The sequence below is a fragment of the Dermacentor albipictus genome, unplaced genomic scaffold (genome assembly GCF_038994185.2).
Source record: "Dermacentor albipictus isolate Rhodes 1998 colony unplaced genomic scaffold, USDA_Dalb.pri_finalv2 scaffold_116, whole genome shotgun sequence".
NCBI classification, from domain to species: domain Eukaryota; kingdom Metazoa; phylum Arthropoda; class Arachnida; order Ixodida; family Ixodidae; genus Dermacentor; species Dermacentor albipictus.
Genome location: NW_027225670.1, coordinates 2,501 through 22,407, shown reverse-complemented (window position 1 = coordinate 22,407; position 19,907 = coordinate 2,501). Strand labels below are relative to the sequence as shown.

Below are 19,907 nucleotides of genomic sequence, written 5' to 3'. Positions count from 1 at the left end.
CACTCCTTTCGTCTCTGTGATGCCCGTTTCTATCACTTTGACATCTACATTGTTCGCCTGCTCTCGCTACCATCCAAGGCATTCGCTACACTCACTTGTGTAGACCTTATGTAGACCTATGTTTGTCAATGGCTGGATTTCGTGCTGTGGATGCCGCAGCATTACAACCAATTGCGGCCGGCAGTTGAACATGGAGAAAGAAATGCAACAAGAGTGGATACTTTCACAGAGCCCAGCGGCTGAATCGAGTAGTACACCAAGACACTGGCATTAATACCCGAGCCACACTTCCTGTTTCATTTTTGGGTGTACATGTTTTGGCAGAATTATGTCTGGTGATATTGAAACAAATCCAGGCCCTGAGCATGATGACGTTTTGGCGAAGGTCTTAGCAACAGTTCAGCAGATTATATCCGGACAAGATGAAATTAAGGATGACCTGCTCGCAATAAAGAACTGGCAGGCCTCTGTAGATGTCGAGTTGAGGCAGCTGTCTGCAAGAATCCGTGCAATTGAAGTTGACTCTGCAGAGATTAAAAACGCCCATAGCACTTTGGAATTCAGCTCATCTATTTCGGCTTGTAATTTACCGGACAAACTAAGGATACCACACTCCCGCTGTGAAGACGCAGAAAACCGAATGCGACGATCAAATTTGCTTTTCTTCGGTATTTCTGAAGATGCTTCAGAGTCATGGTGTACAGCCGAAGAAAAAGTTATAGCACTCTGGACGAATCATCTTGTATCAATCTGCAGTCTTCACAAATTGAACGCGCCCAACGCCTCGGCCAGTATCATGAAGATAAACGTAGGCGTATCATAGCTAAATTTACCTCCTTTAAAGACGGGCAACGTGTTTTCGAACAGGGCTATTAATTCAAGGACACTGGCTTTGCCGTGCTTGAGGATTTTTCCCTTCAAACACGCATTGCGAGAAAAAATCTTCTTGACTATGCTAACTTGAATTAGGAAGGAACAGCGCTAACTAAGACGATCACAAGAGGGGAGAACGACACAGTGACACACACAGGTGCAGTAGAGTTCCAGAACTCCTCTGGCGTGTCAATAGACAATTTTATGAGAATGCTAGAATTTTACCTTGATGTGACGTTTCTCTCTTTCGAGAACAAGTTTTATCGACAAAGACAAGGGATTTGTATTAGATCCTGCGTAGCCCCGGTGCTTACTAACATTTTCTTAACCTGTATTGACAGCGCCTTGGAGCCAATTTTAACAGGAAAGGGTGTACTGAAAGTGTTCAGGTATGTTGACGATTTTTTAATAGTTTTTAACAAACTGAACGTGTTGACTTACACAGATGGTGTAAGCACTGTCCTAGACAGCTTTAAAGAGGAGGGAAGGGGGTTGGTTTTCACGCATGAGCTACCCTTGCAGGGGCGATTACAGTTTTTAGACATTAACATTACCTTGGGTGTAGATCATGTATGTTGGTAGTACGCACCTAGAGCACAAAAGGAGCTTCTTCCTTATGCGTCGGCGCATTCAAAAACCGTAAAACGTTCGATTGCAAAACTTTGTCTTGAGTCTGCTCTCGTGAAATCGTGTCACCACGCAATGAGTGCGAGCTTTGACAAGCAGGTTGATAGGTTGGTTACGGCGGGGTTCCCAAGCATGGTTATCACAGCAGTGGCTGAAGTGATCTTGCAAAATATCAAAGGTGCCATGGTCAAGAAACCGTGCGCACAAGAAAGACTAGCTGCAAAGCCGGAAGTGGTTCCGTATGTACACAGGATAGCCCACAATATGAAAAAGGTGGCAAACAGACACGGCGTCCCAGTCGTGTTTTCGGCTCCTCGAAAACAAGCCCAGCTCTGCGCCCGCGTCGCGAGCGAGGGTACGAGGAGCAACTGCACCAAAAAACATGGGAAGCAGTTTGTAAAGTGCTGCACCGGTGTGGTATATGAAATACCTTTGACGTGCGGGAAATCCTATGTGGGCCAAGCGGGCAGATGCGTGAACGACCGTGCTGCTGAACATGTGAGGTCGCTGAAAGAAGGAGGTGCGCATCTTTCGCAACATTGCGCAACTTGCACCGTGTGTGACCAAGCGGCAGAACATTCGCCACAAAAACAATGCCAGTACTGCAAGAAGTGTGAACCACGGTTCGGAGAGATAAAGATTCTTGGCAGAAGTAGGGAAACTAAGGCACGTGAGGTTTTAGAAGCATTCCATATAAAGAAAAGAGGAAAAAACTGTGTTAGTGATACTTCAGTGACCCTCTTCAAAAGCGAAATGTCATATCTGGAACGGTTTGGCAGATGACGCATGATGGTCATTGTGCGCATGTCTGTGTTTTTCCTATATTTGCAGAATTTTCGATGAATAAAGTTAGATGAAGTTGGCGCTTGTCCTGTGTCGTTCTCCCCTCTTGTGATCGTCTTAGTTGGCGCTGTTCCTTCCTAATTCAAGTATGCACCATCTAGCCCAAATGAATGTTCTCCTGGACTATGCTAAATCTAAAAAGATGCCATTCAGGCTTCACGTTGAAAAGTTGAGTATTGATTAAAGGGTATACACGTATGATTCTGCTTCAAACACTGTGATACAGTCTTCCAGATAGCTCAACTGCGCCCCGGCAACACGTCCACAAGATATTAGTACGTTAGCTTCAAATGCTTGTAGTCGACCATCGGAGGGAGCTTAAAGTATCTTTCACTAATATTCGTAGCATTCTCCCCAAGCGCACTGAACTATGCTCTCGCTTAGAAAGTGATGGTACTGACATCTTATTATTAGTAGAAACGTGGCTTAACTCAAATGTTCCTGATCATGAAGTTTTATTTGACGCTGAGGATTACATCATTCACTGGAATGATTGGACCAATAGAAGGGGTGGTGGCGTCCTAGTCGCCATAAAAAAACAGATCGTACATTTTTATGTTAATGTTTCCTCCCCACTGGAAATCTTGTGGGTTTGTATTCCTTCACAGGCGCACAAGTGCCTGCTTAGGGTATGTTACAAAGCACCAGATCATACGACCTCGTTCATTTCAGACTTGACCGATAACCTTAGTGCAATTAAACAGAAATTCCAAACAGCTCATATCTTCCTTTTGGGTGACTTCAACTATCCTGACATAAACTGAAAAAACCTAACATCTTGTTCTACCGACTCTAATGAATTCATAGAGTTTAGTCTAGATTTTCCATTTGTCCAGATAATAAATCAGCCTAACCGCGGTGATAACATCTTGGATTTGATCCTTACGACTGCTCCCGAGTTTATCAGCCCAGTGTCTTTTTGTGAAGGATTTAGTGACCATCTGCTTCTCGAATTTACAATTACTACATCTTTTTATCAGCGTATCACATGGCCCAAACAAATCTTAGATTATAAAAAAGGAGACTACGATGCCATCAACCTCGGTTTAGAAAAATTTTGTCGCACATATATTCCTACTTTTCCTGGCAGACTGGTCAACGATAACTGGGCTTTATTTAAAGAAAAATTAACTGACCTTGTTCTCATACATACCGCGAATTTCCTTCCGGGTTAAAATATCAAAGCCTTGGTTTCACAGGTCTTTGCGCACACTAAAGAACAAAAAGAAATGTTTATTTAGGAAAGCTAAACAATTAAGAACCCCACAATCACGGCTTAACCATAAAGCAGCTGATCAAAAATACTGTCAAGCTGTATGCAAAGCTAAACACACGTTCTATTTACGTGATTGTCAATTTGTTATCAAGAATAACCCGTCAAAATTTTGGAAGACCATATCACCGAAAAACAGGGATGCGAATATATTACTTCAAGACGACATCGGGGCACCCATAAGTAAACAAGAGTGTCCATTTGTTTTTAACCCTTTCTTTAGATCTGTCTTTACTCATGAAGACCATTCCAGTATCCCACAGCTAACCGATGTCCTCTATCAGCACATGGAACCTATAAACCTAACTGCTACTGGTATTGCATCTTTAATCAATAACATCAAGTTATCAACTTGCTGTGGCATTCACGGCATAAATTCTAAAATGCTTAAGAACACCGTAAATCATTCCAGCGTTACCTTCTGCAACATATTCGAGCAATCATTGTCTACCGGGGAAATACCTGATGATTGGAAAATCGCTAAAGTTATTCCCATTTTTAAAGCTGGTGATAGAAATCATGTCAGTAACTATCGCCCGATATCTCTAACCTGTATCGCATGCAAACTTCTTGAGCACATCGTTGCATCAGGCATCGCACATTACCTTGAATGCAATAACTTCTTTTTCCCAAACCAGCATGGATTTAGGAAGGGATATTCGTGTGACATGCAGTTAATAGAATTCACCAGTGAACTTTTTTTCTAACATGGATGAAGGTTTCCAGACTGACTGCATTTTTTTGGACTACTCCAAGGCATTTGATCGTGTTCCACACTCCTGCTTAATAGCTAAACTATCGTCGTTGCACTTACATTCTTCAACGATCTCATGGTTGCGTAATTTCCTGTCATTTCGTAAGCAGTTCACTGTCATCGACAGATATGAATCAGATTTAACTGATGTCTCCTCTGGTGTTCCCCAGGGCAGCGTCTTGGGTCCATTACTGTTTTTAATCTACATCAATGACCTGCCGTCTAACATTACTTCAACCATTAGACTTTTCGCAGACGACTGCATAATATATCGGAAAATTAGCTCACCCTCTGAACACCTTGAACTTCAGAACGACTTAGATCAAATCACTAACTGGTGCGCATCGTGGCAAATGACGCTGAATCCTGACAAATGCAGAACTGTGACTTTTACCCACAAAAAGACGCCTTCAGCCTTCCCATACTCACTAAATTCTAACCCTTGTGCGCATGCGACTTCATACAAGTACCTTGGCGTATATCTCACTGTCAATCTTTGCTGGAAGACTCGCAATAATAAAATGACCGCCAAAGCATTGCGTATTCTTGGCTATCTGAGAGTATTTTGAATAAATAAATAAATAAATAAATAAATAATTATCGCACTTCTACATTAGAACGGGAGTTGAGGAGACTGTGCTTTTACATACTAGCGAAGTGGACAAGATATGTGTGGGGATGAGTGTGGGAAGTACCCTCTATTTTGCAGACCTTCCGAATTTACATGAATGTGACTAAGTGAATGTCAGAAAGGTGAATATACTGGGTGGTGTATTGTAGTTTTGCACTAAAGATGTTAGATCAACTATGAGGGCTTGAAGATGTGTGCAGTTTCATGTCCCTGGGGAACTAGAACATTCACTGAGTTGATATTGTCACGTGGTAGTGACGGTGAAGAAAGAACACAGTAGCAGTACTGTGAAAAACAAAACTAGCTTTTATTGGGCGAACCTGTGCCCACAAAACAGGATACACTTAAAGCACAACGATAGCGGCGAACACAGTCGGCGATCGTCGAAAATCTGATCAGCGAGTCAAGCGCGTCGGCTTTTATAGATCAGTCGTCGAATGTTCCAGATTAACTGATGGGACCCGCGTGTCTTCCACAAAGTTCTACACCATTCGTGTCACGCGATGAAATCTGATAGCACAAGGTTCGGCGACAACAGACACGCGGATAGAAGCGTCGATAACTTTCCAGAAACGTCGGATACATGCAGGCGCGTCCCTCGCTCTGCGATTACAGTTGTTAAGCGGCGAAACGTGGTTGCCCGATAAACATAAGTACACGTGTCATTACCCCCCTCTTAAAAAGCATCGACCCGATGCTTCAAACAAACGAAAGTAACAAAGAAAAGCACTCGTAGCAAAGAAAACAATAAACTAAGGAAGTTCAGCAGCGTCCGTAAAATGGTTTAAGGCGCACCACGTGGACCACTTCAGATCGTGCGCGGCGCCGCTGTGAGTGCGAAATGCCGTCTGGCACGACCTCATAGTCTAGTGCGCCAATACGTCGGATGACCTTGTAGGGTCCGAAATAGCGTCGCAGCAGCTTCTCACTGAGTCCTCGCCGGCGTATAGGGGTCCATACCCAAACACGGTCGCCGGGCTGGTACTCAACAAAGCGTCGTCGGAGGTTGTAATGTCGGCTGTCGGTACGCTGCTGGGTCTTGATCCGTAGGCGGGCGAGCTGTCGGGCTTCTTCGGCGCGCTGGAGATAGGTAGCGACGTCAAGGTTCTCCTCGTCAGTGACGTGCGGCAGCATGGCGTCGAGCGTCGTCGTCGGGTTCCTGCCGTAAACCAGCTTAAACGGCGTGATCTGTGTTGTTTCTTGCACCGCCGTGTTGTACGCAAAGGTTACGTACGGCAGGACCGCGTCCCACGTCTTGTGTTCGACGTCGACGTACATCGCTAGCATGTCGGCGAGGGTCTTATTCAGCCGCTCCGTAAGGCCATTCGTCTGCGGGTGGTAGGCCGTGGTCCTCCTGTGCCTTGTCTGACTGTATTTCAGAATGGCTTGGGTGAGCTCCGCTGTAAAGGCCGTTCCTCTGTCGGTGATGAGGACTTCTGGGGCGCCATGTCGAAGCAGGATGTTTTCGACAAAAAATTTCGCCACTTCGGCTGCGCTACTTTTCGGCAGTGCTTTAGTTTCAGCGAAGCGGGTGAGGTAGTCTGTCGCCACGGCGATCCACTTATTTCCGGTTGTTGACGTCGGAAAGGGTCCCAGCAAGTCCATCCCGATCTGCTGGAATGGTCGGCAAGGAGGCTCGATTGGCTGTAGTAATCCGGCTGGCCTTGTCGGCGGTGTCTTACGTCGCTGACAGTCTCGGCATGTTCTGACATAATGGGCGACGTCGGCGGTCAGGCGCGGCCAATAATACTTTTGTTGTATCCTCGAGAGTGTCCGGGAAAAACCGAGGTGTCCAGCGGTCGGATCGTCATGTAGGGCGTGCAATACTTCTGGACGAAGTCCTGACGGGACAACAAGAAGGTAGTTGGCGCGGACTGGTGAAAAGTTCTTCTTCACGAGGAGATTGTTTTGAAGCGTGAAGGAAGATAGTCCGCGCTTAAATGCCCTGGGGACAACGTCGGTGTGCCCTTCCAAATATTCCACCAGGCCTTTTAGCTCCGGGTCTGCCCGTTGCTGCTCAGCGAAGTCTTCTGCACTTATCATGCCAAGGAAGGCGTCGTCATCTTCGTCAACCTGCGGCGGCGGGTCAATAGGGGCACGTGATAGGCAATCGGCATCGGAGTGTTTTCGTCCGGACTTGTAGGTTACAGTGATGTCGTATTCTTGTAGTCTGAGGCTCCACCGCGCCAGTCGTCCTGAAGGATCCTTTATACTCGCTAGCCAACACAAAGCGTGATGGTCACTGACGACTTTGAATGGCCTGCCATAAAGATAAGGGCGAAATTTAGCTGTAGCCCAAACGATGGCGAGGCATTCCTTTTCGGTCGTAGAATAGTTGCCTTCCGCTTTTGACAGCGACCGGCTAGCGTAAGATATCACCTGTTCGACTCCGTTTTTCCTCTGGACTAGAACGGCACCGAGGCCTAGGCTACTGGCGTCAGTATGGATTTCTGTATCGGCGTGCTCGTCGAAGTGCGCAAGTACCGGCGGCGACTGCATGCGTCGTTTGAGTTCTTCAAATGCGTCGGCCTGCGGCGTTTCCCACTTGAACTCAACATCACATTTAGTTAGACGTGTCAACGGCTCGGCGATGCGTGAAAAGTCCTTAACAAAGCGCCTGTAGTAGGCACACATGCCAAGGAATCTACGCACTGCCTTCTTGTCGGTGGGCTGCGGGAACTTTGCGATGGCAGCTGTTTTCTGCGGGTCGGGGCGTACTCCGGATTTACTGATGACGTGGCCTAGGAACAGAAGCTCGTCGTAAGCGAAGCGGCATTTTTCTGGCTTCAGAGTGAGCCCTGATGACTTGATGGCCTCTAGTACTGTGGCAAGCCGCCTAAGGTGATCGTCGAAATTTCCGGCGAATACAACGACGTCATCCAAGTAAACGAGACAGGTCTGCCATTTCAATCCCACTAAAACCGTGTCCATCACGCGCTGGAACGTTGCAGGCGCCGAGCACAGTCCAAATGGCATAACCTTGAACTCGTAGAGGCCGTCTGGGGTGATGAAGGCGGTCTTTTCGCGATCTCTTTCGTCGACTTCTATTTGCCAATAGCCAGACTTGAGGTCCATCGAGGAGAAGTACTTAGCGTTGCAAAGCCGATCCAATGCGTCGTCTATCCGTGGAAGGGGGTATACGTCCTTCTTCGTGATCTTGTTCAATCGACGATAATCGACGCAGAAACGTAGGGTTCCGTCCTTTTTCTTCACCAGGACAACAGCGGACGCCCACGGGCTTTTCGACGGCTGGATGATGTCGTCGCGCAGCATTTCGTCGACTTGTTCTCTTATAGCTTCGCGTTCTCGCGGCGAAACTCGGTAAGGGCTTTGGCGGAGTGGTCGAGCGTACTCCTCGGTGATTATGCGATGCTTGGCGACTGGTGTTTGTCGAATCCTCGATGTCGTCGAAAAGCAGTCTTTGTATCGTCGGAGCAGACTTCTGAGCTGCTGTTGCTTAATCGCTGGGAGACTTGGATTAATGTCGTAGTCTGGTTCGGGAACCGTGGTCGTCGGGGTAGATGTGGCGGAATCCGAGAGGACAAACGCATTACTGGTTTCCACAATTTCCTCGATGTACGCGATCGTCGTGCCCTTGTTGATGTGCTTGAACTCCGGGCTGAAGTTTGTCAGCAACACTTCAGTTTTCCCTCCATGCAGTCGAGCGATCCCTCTTGCGACGCAAATTTCACGGTCTAGCAGGAGGCGTTGGTCGCCTTCGATGACACCTTCTACGTCAGCGGGTATTTCGGTGCCGACCGAAATAATAATGCTGGAGCGGGGCGGGATGCTCACTTGGTCTTCGAGCACACTCAAGGCGTGGTGACTATGAGGGCTCTCCGGCGGTATCGCTTTATCTTCCGACAGCGTTATTGACTTCGACTTCAGGTCGATGACTGCGCCGTGTTGGTTCAGGAAGTCCATACCGAGAATGACGTCTCGAGAACACTGTTGGAGGATAACGAAAGTGGCAGGGTAAGTCCGGTCATGAATGGTTATCCTTGCCGTGCAGATTCCAGTCGGCGTAATCAGATGTCCTCCAGCGGTGCGAATTTGAGGGCCTTCCCATGCAGTCTTAACCTTCTTCAACTGGGCGGCGATGTGTCCACTCATGACGGAGTAATCAGCACCGGTGTCCACTAAGGCGGTAACTGCGTGGCCGTCGAGAAGCACGTCGAGGTCGGTGGTTCTTTGTCTGGCGTTGCAGTTAGGTCTTGGCGTCGGATCACGGCTGCGTCGTGTTGAACTGGAACTGGAACGTCGCGTCGTCAAGTCGTCTTTCGTCGGTGTAGTCTTGGCTTGCTGACTTCGTCGGGACGGCGGCGTGTCGTCATTAGGTCGTCGGGATGGTTTCTTCATCGACTTCGTCGGCGGCGGAGGATCTTCGTCAGTTCGACGAACAGCAACCGCACCTCCATCGGTTGCTGCTTTTAGTTTTCCGGATATGGGCTCGCAGAGCGGCCCCGAGCTGGACCAGTGTACGGTCGGCGCTGCGGTGACAGGTAGCGGCCTGGTGACGGTGAACGGGATGGCCGTCGAGGGCTCCACTGAGTAGCGGCGAGGTAATCGGCGATGTCACGTGGGCGCTCGCCAAGCTGTGGACGCGGCGCGTTGACGGCGAAACCTCGCAGTCCCATCTCCCGGTACGGACATCGTCGGTAGACGTGACCCGCTTCTCCGCAGTGGTAGCAGAGCGGGCGGTGGTCAGGAGCACGCCAAATGTCCGTCTTCCTCGCGTAGGTGCGCTGGGCGACGGGTGGTCGTGCTGGCGGCGGCGGACGACGAAACTGCGGCGTGACAGGGCCCTGGCGCGGTCGCGGAGGGGGTCCTTGACGGCGTGCGACGGCGGCGTAGGTCATCGCTTGCGGCTCACGCTGCGGCGATTCAGGGGCTACTCCAAGTTGTTGTTGGAGCTCCTCACGCACGGCGTCGGCAATCGAAGTCACTTGAGGCTGTGATGATGGGAACAGCTTTTGTAGCTCCTCCCGCACGACAGCTCGGATAGTCTCGCGTAGGTCGTCGGCGGCCAGTGACTGAACTCTGGCGTAGTTTGTCGAGGTCGTGTGGCGGTCGAATTGCCGGTTTCGCATCTCGAGTGTCTTCTCGATGCTGGTGGCCTCGCGAAGAAACTCGTCGACGGTCTTCGGTGGGCTTCGTACCATTCCGGCAAAAAGTTCCTCCTTCACACCACGCATGAGAAGGCGGACTTTCTTCTCTTCGGGCATATCCGGGTCGGCGTGGCGGAAGAGACGTTTCATTTCTTCCGTGAAGATAGCAACGTTCTCGTTCGGTAGCTGCACTCGGGCGTCCAGCATGGCTTCGGCCCTTTCCTTGCGCACGACGCTCGTAAAGGTGCGCAGGAAGCCGCTACGGAAGAGGTCCCATGTCGTTAAGGTCGACTCCCGGTTCTCAAACCACGTTCTGGCGGCGTCTTCTAAGGCGAAGTAGACATGCCGCAGCTTGTCGTCGGAGTCCCAGTTGTTGAATGTCGCGATTCGCTCGTAGGTCTCCAGCCAGGATTCCGGGTCTTCAGTCGCTGCTCCATGGAAGGTCGGTGGGTCCCGGGGTTGTTGTAAGATAACGGGGGACGCTGGGGCAGCCATTGAGGTTGTCTTGACCACGATCTTCTTTGTCGCCTCAGGTAGAAGTCCGTGCTCTGGGGGCAGTCCTTGCAGCCTGCGGCTAGCACGCTGGTCTTGGGCGGTGTCGGTTTTGTCCTCGGGCTTCGGGCTTGGATCGCGGCTTTGCGGGGGCGTTCGGTACATGAACGCACTAGCACCTCCACCAGATGTCACGTGGTAGTGACGGTGAAGAAAGAACACAGTAGCAGTACTGTGAAAAACAAAACTAGCTTTTATTGGGCGAACCTGTGCCCACAAAACAGGATACACTTAAAGCACAACGATAGCGGCGAACACAGTCGGCGATCGTCGAAAATCTGATCAGCGAGTCAAGCGCGTCGGCTTTTATAGATCAGTCGTCGAATGTTCCAGATTAACTGATGGGACCCGCGTGTCTTCCACAAAGTTCTACACCATTCGTGTCACGCGATGAAATCTGATAGCACAAGGTTCGGCGACAACAGACACGCGGATAGAAGCGTCGATAACTTTCCAGAAACGTCGGATACATGCAGGCGCGTCCCTCGCTCTGCGATTACAGTTGTTAAGCGGCGAAACGTGGTTGCCCGATAAACATAAGTACACGTGTCAATATTGACACATTTACTCGTTTATTTTTTTGGGGTGACCGCTTTTCACTGTCTAAGTGCTGGAGGTGCCTGCATGTATCAGAAGTTTCTCGAATGTTACTGATGGTTGTGTCTGCTGTCTGTGTCGCCGTAGTTTGTGTAACCTGATTGCATATACGACGAAAATTGTGTAGACCATTCAGGAAGACACGCGAGCACCAGAAATTATTCAGAACCTTTGATGACTTGTGTATAAAAGCTGACGCGCTTGACCGGCAGAGCAGATTTTTTACGATCGCCAACTGTGTTCACCGCTATTATTGTCCTTTGAGTGTAGCCTGTTTTTCTGGGCACAGGTTCACCCAGTAAAGAGTTAGTTTCGCTGTTTACAGTTTTGCTACGACGGAGCGCACCGGGGTCAGAACTGCAGGGACAACTTCGTAGGTCATTTCATTTCATTTCATTTCATTTCATTTTATTACCTTAAAGGCTCCAATAAATGGAGCGTTACATAAGGGGTGGGTCATGTCACTGAGGCAGCGTGTAACCTTGTAGGGACCAAAATACTAGCGGATCAACTTGTCCGAGAGTCCACGGCGACGAATGGCCGTCCAGACCCACACGCAGGTGCCGGTATTGTAATGGACGTCGCGTTGACCCTGGTTGTATCGAAGGGTGTTGGTATGCTGTTGACTCCGGATACGATGTCGAGCAAGCTGGCGTGCCTCTTCGGCTCTTTGTACGAACTCTTCCACATGTTCGCTGGTCGGGTTATTATCAGCCAGAGGTAGCATGGCGTCAAGTGTTGACGTGACGTCCGTATAAAAGTTCGAACGCGTAAACTGTGTAGTCTCCTGTACAGCAGTGTTATACGCAAAAGTCACATAGGCTAAAATCTCGTCCCACGTTTTGTGCTCTACGTCGACATACATGGAGAGCATATCAGCCAGCGTTCTGTTCAGACGTTCCGTTAATCCATTGGTTTGAGGGTGATACGCAGTGCTCTTACGGTGAGAGCTATGCATCAGCTGGAGAATGTCCCGCATAGGTTCAGCTGTAAATGCTGTACTGCGGTCAGTGACGAGAACAGGTGGTGCACCATGTTGTAGGATGATGTGGCGTACAAAGAACTTGACCACTTCATACGAATTTGCTTGCGGAATAGCTTCGGTTTCGGCGTACCGGGTTAAATACTTGGTAGCGACGACTATCCATCTGTTGCGCGAAGAAGTTACTGGGAATGGCCCAAGTACATCCATTCCTATTTGTTGGAACGGTGCTTGAGGAGGGTCCACAGGGTGGAGAAAGCCAGCCGGTTTAACTGGTGGTTTCTTGTGGCGTTGATAATCGTGGCACGTCTTCGCATACCATTGCACAGAAGAATAAAGCCGGGGCCAGTAATACTTTTGTCGTATCCTTGCCAATGTCTTGGCGAATCCCAGGTGTCCCGCGCATGGCTCATCATGGCAGGCTTGCAAAATGTATTGGCGCAGCACCGACAGCATGACAAGGAGGTACGTATTGGGACTGCTTCTGCAGTTTTTCCTGTAACGGACATTGTTATGCAAGTAGTACGATGATAAGCCACGCACGAGCGTGTGGGGTAGAACACCTTCAACTCCTTGAAGGTGCTCTATCAGCGGCAGCAGCTCAGGGTCAGCGCACTGGTGTTTAGTCATTTTTATGGCGTCTATAATGTCGACGCCGTTTTTATGGTGTCTCTAACGCCGACAATTGGCGAGTCATGGTCAGGGTCAGATGACATTGTAGGGAGTGGTGTGCGTGACAAACAGTCAGCGTCACTGTGCTTCCAGATCAGTAAACAACCATAATGTTATACTCTTGTAAGCGCAGGCTCCAACGGGCTAGTCTGCCTGAAGGATCCTTGAGGTTGGCAAGCCAGCACAGCGCATGGTGGTCACTGACTGCCTTAAAGGGTCTACAGTACAAGTACGGTCGGAATTTACTAATGGCCCACACAACCGCTAAGCTTTCTTTTTTTTTCAGTGGTTGAGTAGTTTTTCTCGGCCTTGGTGAGGCTGCGGCTTGCATAAGCAATCGTGCATTCCGCACCGGCTTGCCACTGCACAAGAACTGTGCCGAGACCCGCATTGCTGGCGTCAGTATGAATTTCAGTGTCAGCGTCTACGTCGAAATAAGCAAGTATTGGGGCCTCTTGCAAACGCTTGCGCAATTCGTTTAACGACTGCTGCTGCTCGTCTGCCCAAATGAAAGGCACATTCTCGCGTGTAAGCCGTGTCAGAGGCTCAGCCATTCTTGAGAATCCCTCGACGAAGCACCTATAATATGCGCACAAACCAAGAAAGCGTTGGGTGGCCTTCTTTTCTGTGGGTGGCGAAAACTCGGCGACGGCAGCTAACCTGTCGGGGTCTGGTCGGACGCCTTGAGGACCAACGACATGGCCAAGAAATTTGAGCTTTTGGAACCCAAAGTAGCATTTTCCAGGCTTGATGGTGAGGCTGGTAGTACGGATCGCAGCGAGGACACTCTCAAGTCGTGCGAGATGTTTGTCAAACGTGCTCGAGAACACGACGTCGTCCAAGTATACGAGGCTAGTTTGCCATTTGAGTTCAGCAAGCACGGTATCCATCATCGGCTGAAAGGTGACAGGTGCGGAACAGAGAACGAAGGGGAGAGCTTTGAACTCATAAACCCCGTCAGGTGTCACAAACACTGTTTTTCACGATCCCGCAAGAGCTCCAAAGCACTCTTTGTTTTACGAAACGTGCATAATTTAGCCCGCTGCCTTGACCGAAGTACAGACTCCCATAAGGTCAAGTTTATGAAAGATGTAGGGAAACCTTTGGCAAATTAGTGTGAAAAGGTAAATGTCAATGGCGAAGTTAAATTTTTGTATAGAAAGAAGGCAATTCTTAAACATGCGAATGTTTGCGCTATGTTGCTGAGCGTCTCGAGCTGCAGGATACACGAACTTCACATTTTGGTAAAAAATCAGGCTGACGTCATCAGTCATTTGCAGGCTAAACTGAATAATGTCCTTAAAATATGTAATGGAGCACTTCAGACTATATGTGATTGATTTTACCAGCGATGCGATATTCCGCATTCAACCGTGACACAACTACAAATGCAACCAAAATTAGACTTGGCAACGATGGGCGCGCATCTATGGAAAATATCTGCTTAAATTTATATGCGCGTGGGTTAAGTACAACTTTTGCCAAAAGTTTATTAAGCAATTGTCCCACTGACGTTATCAACTACGTATTCTAATGTCGCAGAAAAACTCAATGTCAGGATCTGGATGGCGAAGTTCTTAGTTGCGAGCTTTTCTCAAGAATTGTTACCAATTTGCATCAGATAACCATTGACTCTTCCATTTTTGTCAGCCGATCCAGGGCTCCGTAATAAGCCCGCCGCTCAATCTCATTTTAATGAATGGCTTGCCCATCATGAATTAACACGTTTCCATCAGTCTTACTGCTGATGACTACAGAATCTCAAGCCAAAAGTAACAGTGATGTAGATGTAGCTAACCCTCATTTTGATGTTAATCGAGTTTATGAATGATGTCGTTTATGTAGCCTAAAATGAATCAATTAAGTTTATGCTGAGAAGAGAGAATGAAATGGCAGCATTTAAGGTAAAAGGGAATGTCTTATTCAATAAAGCAGAGAGGCGGGTGTCGTACTTGACAAAGAACAGCTTTGGCGAAATGGCGCATCGTGTTGCAGCGTCAGCACGGCTTGCGGCGACAACGCCGGTTGACCGGCGCAGACAAGTCTGTAGCTTGTCAGCGTGTCGACACGTTGCGCTAGTGAAAATTAGTACCGCCACTCATGGAATCACGGAGATCGCTTGAGCCCACTTTGACAGTAAGAAAGGCTTGTCAAGGTAAATATACCTGGTAGCGAAGGTTCCATAGGAGCCCATACGTTCAAAACATGGCGGTCCATCGCCGGCTCATGGGGCTTAGCGCCATCTGTATGTGGTGGGAACACTTCCGGCGGAAGAAAAAATAACGTGACGCCATGTCCGTTAAAAGCTGAAGTGACGTCATTTTGTTTTCGAAGGTGCAAAATTTGTTTTGTTGTTCTTCCTTTGGAGCTACATATTCAAATGCCCCGCCATTCGACTTGATGGGCGTTTCGAGCTTTCAGCGTGGAAAGCGATGCAGGAAAAGGCCAGCCATGCGGTTGTCGAAATCGCATCCCTGCGCAGAACATACTTTCTTTGGAGGCCGACGAAAGCTTTAGGTGTAGAGTGCTGATCCTATTGTCGGATGCCAAGTCCGTCGGCCAGCGCAGTCGCACGAAAACAACTACACAATTATCTGGCGGTCGTAACTCACTACTTTTGACTGAACAGATTAAGAAGCAATGAAGCTACCCACGTCACCAAATTCAGACAAACTTCGACAAGCAAGAAAGCACAAATTGTGAGGGGGGCGTATTTCAACAGGTGATATGAGTGCGCCTTTCTGCCCATTTCAAGACGTGCATTGTACTGCGAGTGATAGTGGCGTCAACGCCCCCTGTAGCGATGGGCGCTGAAAAGAAATGCATTTATTAATAGTAATAAAATTAAACGTATTTATTTAACTCATCACGAATATACAAAATTGACTAGAAATTTTATTTTCGTTGAATGAATCTAACTGTGTCTCGTTTGAATTAAATAACGCGTTTTTCTTTCCCAATGTTTGTTTCTCCAAACATAGTCGCGCTTTGATCGCTGCTCCCATAACCCCCCATGCTGATGTCGGTGACAATCTGTACTGAACGGCTTTTCGCCCGAAGCTTCGCGACCTATTTGAATCGACCTTGGGCTTGTTGTGAATGAGCGCTTTCCGCGTCGAACTCGTGCTGTTTTCGCCGGTTGACCGGCCAGCCAGCGGTCTGTTGCACAAAAGGGAGAACATTCGTACCGAACTTATTTATGAAGACTAACCAAACGTTGCAGCCAGGCTCGCATTTCGCTTCCCTCTGGACACGCCGCACATGAGGATCCCGTGTATTGCAGGTTCGATTCTGAAAAGAAAATGTGCAGGCAAGTGACGTGTTATGGGGTCGTGGGAACTGGAGCCCTATTCCGTGTCAGCACTACGAGATGTCGCCCTCGCCAGCTCAGCCAGGTATGTGCGGCTTTCTGCGTCACGTCTCGCGGTGCGTTTCCTTTAGCTCTAGCGAAGCGAATACCGTAAAGTTAGCCATGAACATTACTTAGTGCTTGGTACTTGAATGTCGCTAGCGTGGGACAAATTGCGCAAGTCGCTGCAACAGTATCTGTAGGAAATGGGCCAGCATGCTTATGTTCAATAATTTAAGCGTAATGTCATACTGAAGCAGGCGACGGCTTTCCTCTGCAACTGCATCAGTAATTCAGGGATAAAGGAGCACCCTTTGTCTGCCATTCTCGTCTTGTTGAGCCAAAATAAATGTTTCCTGCATTACAATATGTTGCCCAGACACTTCATAAAGAAAGTTCCAAACAACCCAGTCAGTAGAAGGTACTCCGCCAATAAGTAAATTAGTTTGGTGAACACTGGCCACTTCCAGCATACATGCGGGTATTTAACTAACACCCGAACGTAGCTGTACAAAACATTTAATGTCAACCAGTGCAGGAGTTCTGTCCTGGAATCGCTTTCAGTGCGATTGCTGGCGCCAGTAGAAGCAGGTGAGTGCAGCCGTGTTCTTCACGGGCGGCTTTCGTGGTGCGTGCACCATCGCGCTAGGTAAAATTAAATACCGCAGATCTGTTCATAAACATGGCCAGTGTGATTCATACGTTTGCGCTAGCGCTATACAAGTGTTTCATGTGTTTCGAAAAACAAAACATCGCGAAAAGACAAGCCTCGTTCTGGTGCTTGTCTTTTCGCGCTATGTTTTCCGTCCACCATAAAACAGCTGTATGGTGCTAGCGCGAAAACCAAGCGATCAGGAAATAAAAATTTGACCTTGAAATAAAAAGTCCGGGCACCTGCCCTTTCGGGTACCCGGGGGACGCTAGAGGAGACTGTGCTAAAAGCACAAAGAATCCCCTTGTCCCCCGCGCCGTCCAAGTGGCGGACCACGCCGAACCCCTTCTGCTCTGCAGCTCGTCGCGAGAACTCTGCCGTTCTCGTAAAACAGGTTTTATAATATGTTTCCATTCATTTCTGCCAGTATTTTTCAACTGCTATTTCTAAAGTGGCTTTATAATCTTGCCAAGGTAGGCCAGCATTATGCAACTCCAAATCTTTGGCATGGGCTGCCATAAAAGCTGCTCGCGGCAATTCGCGGGAATTCCTACATGAGTAGCAGCAGGATCCAACAGAAACTGACATTTAAAGCTCTCTTGCGCCATTTGGTGTATTGATCCTATATTTTCTGTAGTAGATGCGTTTCTAGATGCGATGAACAAGGCAACCTACGTTATAGCGTTATGTACACGTCTTGTGTTACACGTTACGGCAAATGCGTGTTTGATTTCATAGTTACGTCACGGTTACGCCACATATCCCATATTGTGTGTGGTACACGTGATCGACTGACGGCCAGAAGTAGGTGAGTGTAGCCGCAATCTTCACGGGTGGCTTTCGTGGTGCGCGCACCGTGAATGAAATAGCGCCGCGCTGGGTAAAATATAGAATACAGCTACTCATGGCTGTGTTCATGACATGGCCAGTAGTTGCATCTGAGTCACGCTTGCGGTAGCGTCATACGACTGCTTCATGGTGGACGAAAAGACGGTGCCAAAAGACAAGTCCCTTCTGGTGCTTCTTTTGCCCACCATGAAACAGTTCTATGGCGCTAGCGCAATATAAACGCGGTTCCTGCGGCTCGGATCGCAAGCTCGCACCTGTCACGAATGAGTTAGCGAGATGAGAGGCGCACGCGTCATTGACAGTGTTGCATCCGTGGCGGTGCGCCCAGTGCGATTCGCCCGCGCAAACGCTTTGCCATGTTTGGCTTCAACAGAGCGAGGACGCTTATGCCTCAGGCTATGCAATGTCAGGCGACGTAAGGAATTTACTCTGCGTTCTGCGCAAAGCGGCTTACTCCGCCCGCTTGGATGGGTAGCTGCTAGCACGTAAAACATGAAAGCAACCAATGCACAATACAGGTGCCGTGAGTACACACTGTACAAAAAAGAAAACGTAGAAATCGTTGAAGATATTGACGCGTGTAGACCTCCCTGTACCTACGCCAGATGAGTGACAGCCATTCCTGCTAAACGCAACAAAAAATAGGCGCTCAAAAAAACTTTTTTCAGTTTCGGAGAGGCACAGATCCTGAGCATGTCAGAGGGGGCGTGGCTGGATGCTGCCTAGGTTTCGAAAAGTCTCGATATTGAGGTAAATATTTCGCGTGCGCGCAAATGAAACACTGGGCCATGTTAATGAAAGAATAGATTTTAAATTACACAAAAACAAAAAATAGATTTTTTCCGGAAATTTTGCCTACCCTGTTCCCTTAACTCGCTCCGAGCCCGTAAAAAAATTCTCCGGGAGAACACGCGCTCTTATTCCACCGTATGTCTGCTCCCTCCCCCTTCACCTTACTAGGGCAGAGGAAGTGCTGAGGAGGCTTGGAGCTGAGGTGGCCCTTACACTGGCTTATCTCAAGGTGTAGCTGGTCGCTACGTGTCCATACCGCTCTGTTCGTGTGATGGAAGCAGATACCACCTAATATGGACATGTACTGGTTTAAAATCAGAATGCTCGCGTCTTCTACTGCAAGCGGGCCTCTGCTACACTGACACAGTTATGGCTGCGGGATACATGACAACAGATTCTGCAAACACTGCTTCAATTTATTAACACGGCTCACAACACATATAATACACATACACCAAGAATTTTGCCTTAAGGGCAAATCCTTATTGCAATAATGTGCCACATTGGCGAGACCAACGGGTATAGTTCGATGCATTGGCGGTTTGACACACTAGTGTAGCCACCATAACTAGGTCCTGCTATGCACTCTGTCGTGCCTGGCATCGAGCAACGCTCGCCCGTGCACCCATATATTAGGCTAAAATGCACTTGAAGGGCATACTGGAAGTTGTTGCATGTCTTCTAGGAAGCGTTTTGAACGCACTGAAAGGGCACATTTTATGCACTGGAAGTGTCTTCTTTTGGCTCTAAAAATTTTCAGGTGGGCTCATTAATGGCCGAGGTAGAAATATTGCAGTGCCATGAACCCAGATGTCAGCAGGTGGGCTCCACTGTCATGCAAGGCACTCTCCTTGCCATGTCTAGCCTTCGGAGATGAAATTGCTTTCCCGAGTTCTCCGATACCAGACATCGAGGATCGCATGGTGGATCTGTTGCAGGCCCCGCCTTTATTCATGAAGAGATTCAGCTCTTACGTTTCTGTTCCTGCTGCCCACACGCTTGAGCAGGAACTTTTTAGTTTGAGAAATTCCAGATGGCAGTCCCATGGTAAGTCGCTGTAGCAACCGAATTGCTCATTGATTGGTAACCTAACCAAGGCGGGCACCAATTGATGATGTCGCCGATAAATCAAAGATGGCGGCCCACTGTAAATCAATAGCAACACAATTGATGATTGGTAACGTGATATTTGACATCATAATCTAAAACGGCTGCCTAATTCTGGTGCTAGTGATGACGTAATGCAATAAAGTGGATAGAAACGAATCCACAGGGTCATGACATCATAGTTTAGGAATCTGAAATTGATTATGGCGACCAAATACGGGTGCCAGTGATATCCCACATGCCCAT

At 48.4% G+C, this 19,907-nt stretch overlaps 1 protein-coding gene across 6 annotated transcripts in view; it reads left to right on the top strand.

Annotated features, from left to right (window-relative positions):
• The window catches only part of LOC139053411 (uncharacterized), a 62,302-nt gene that overhangs the window by 41,457 nt on the left and 938 nt on the right, over nucleotides 1-19,907 (top strand). For 4 of the 6 annotated variants that reach the window (XR_011510459.1, XR_011510461.1, XR_011510458.1 and 1 more), the window contains 2 exons: nucleotides 12,634-12,705; nucleotides 16,196-19,907. The exon at nucleotides 16,196-19,907 is cut by the window's right edge and continues 938 nt beyond it. Coding sequence is in view for 1 of the 6 variants with exons in the window: in XM_070530430.1 (XP_070386531.1) it covers nucleotides 12,634-12,705; nucleotides 16,196-16,307; nucleotides 18,723-18,755 (217 nt within the window). In the remaining 5 variants the exon portion in view is untranslated. The remainder of the gene's footprint in view (nucleotides 1-12,633; nucleotides 12,706-16,195) is intronic. The other 2 variants (XM_070530430.1, XR_011510462.1) reach the window with 2 other exon arrangements.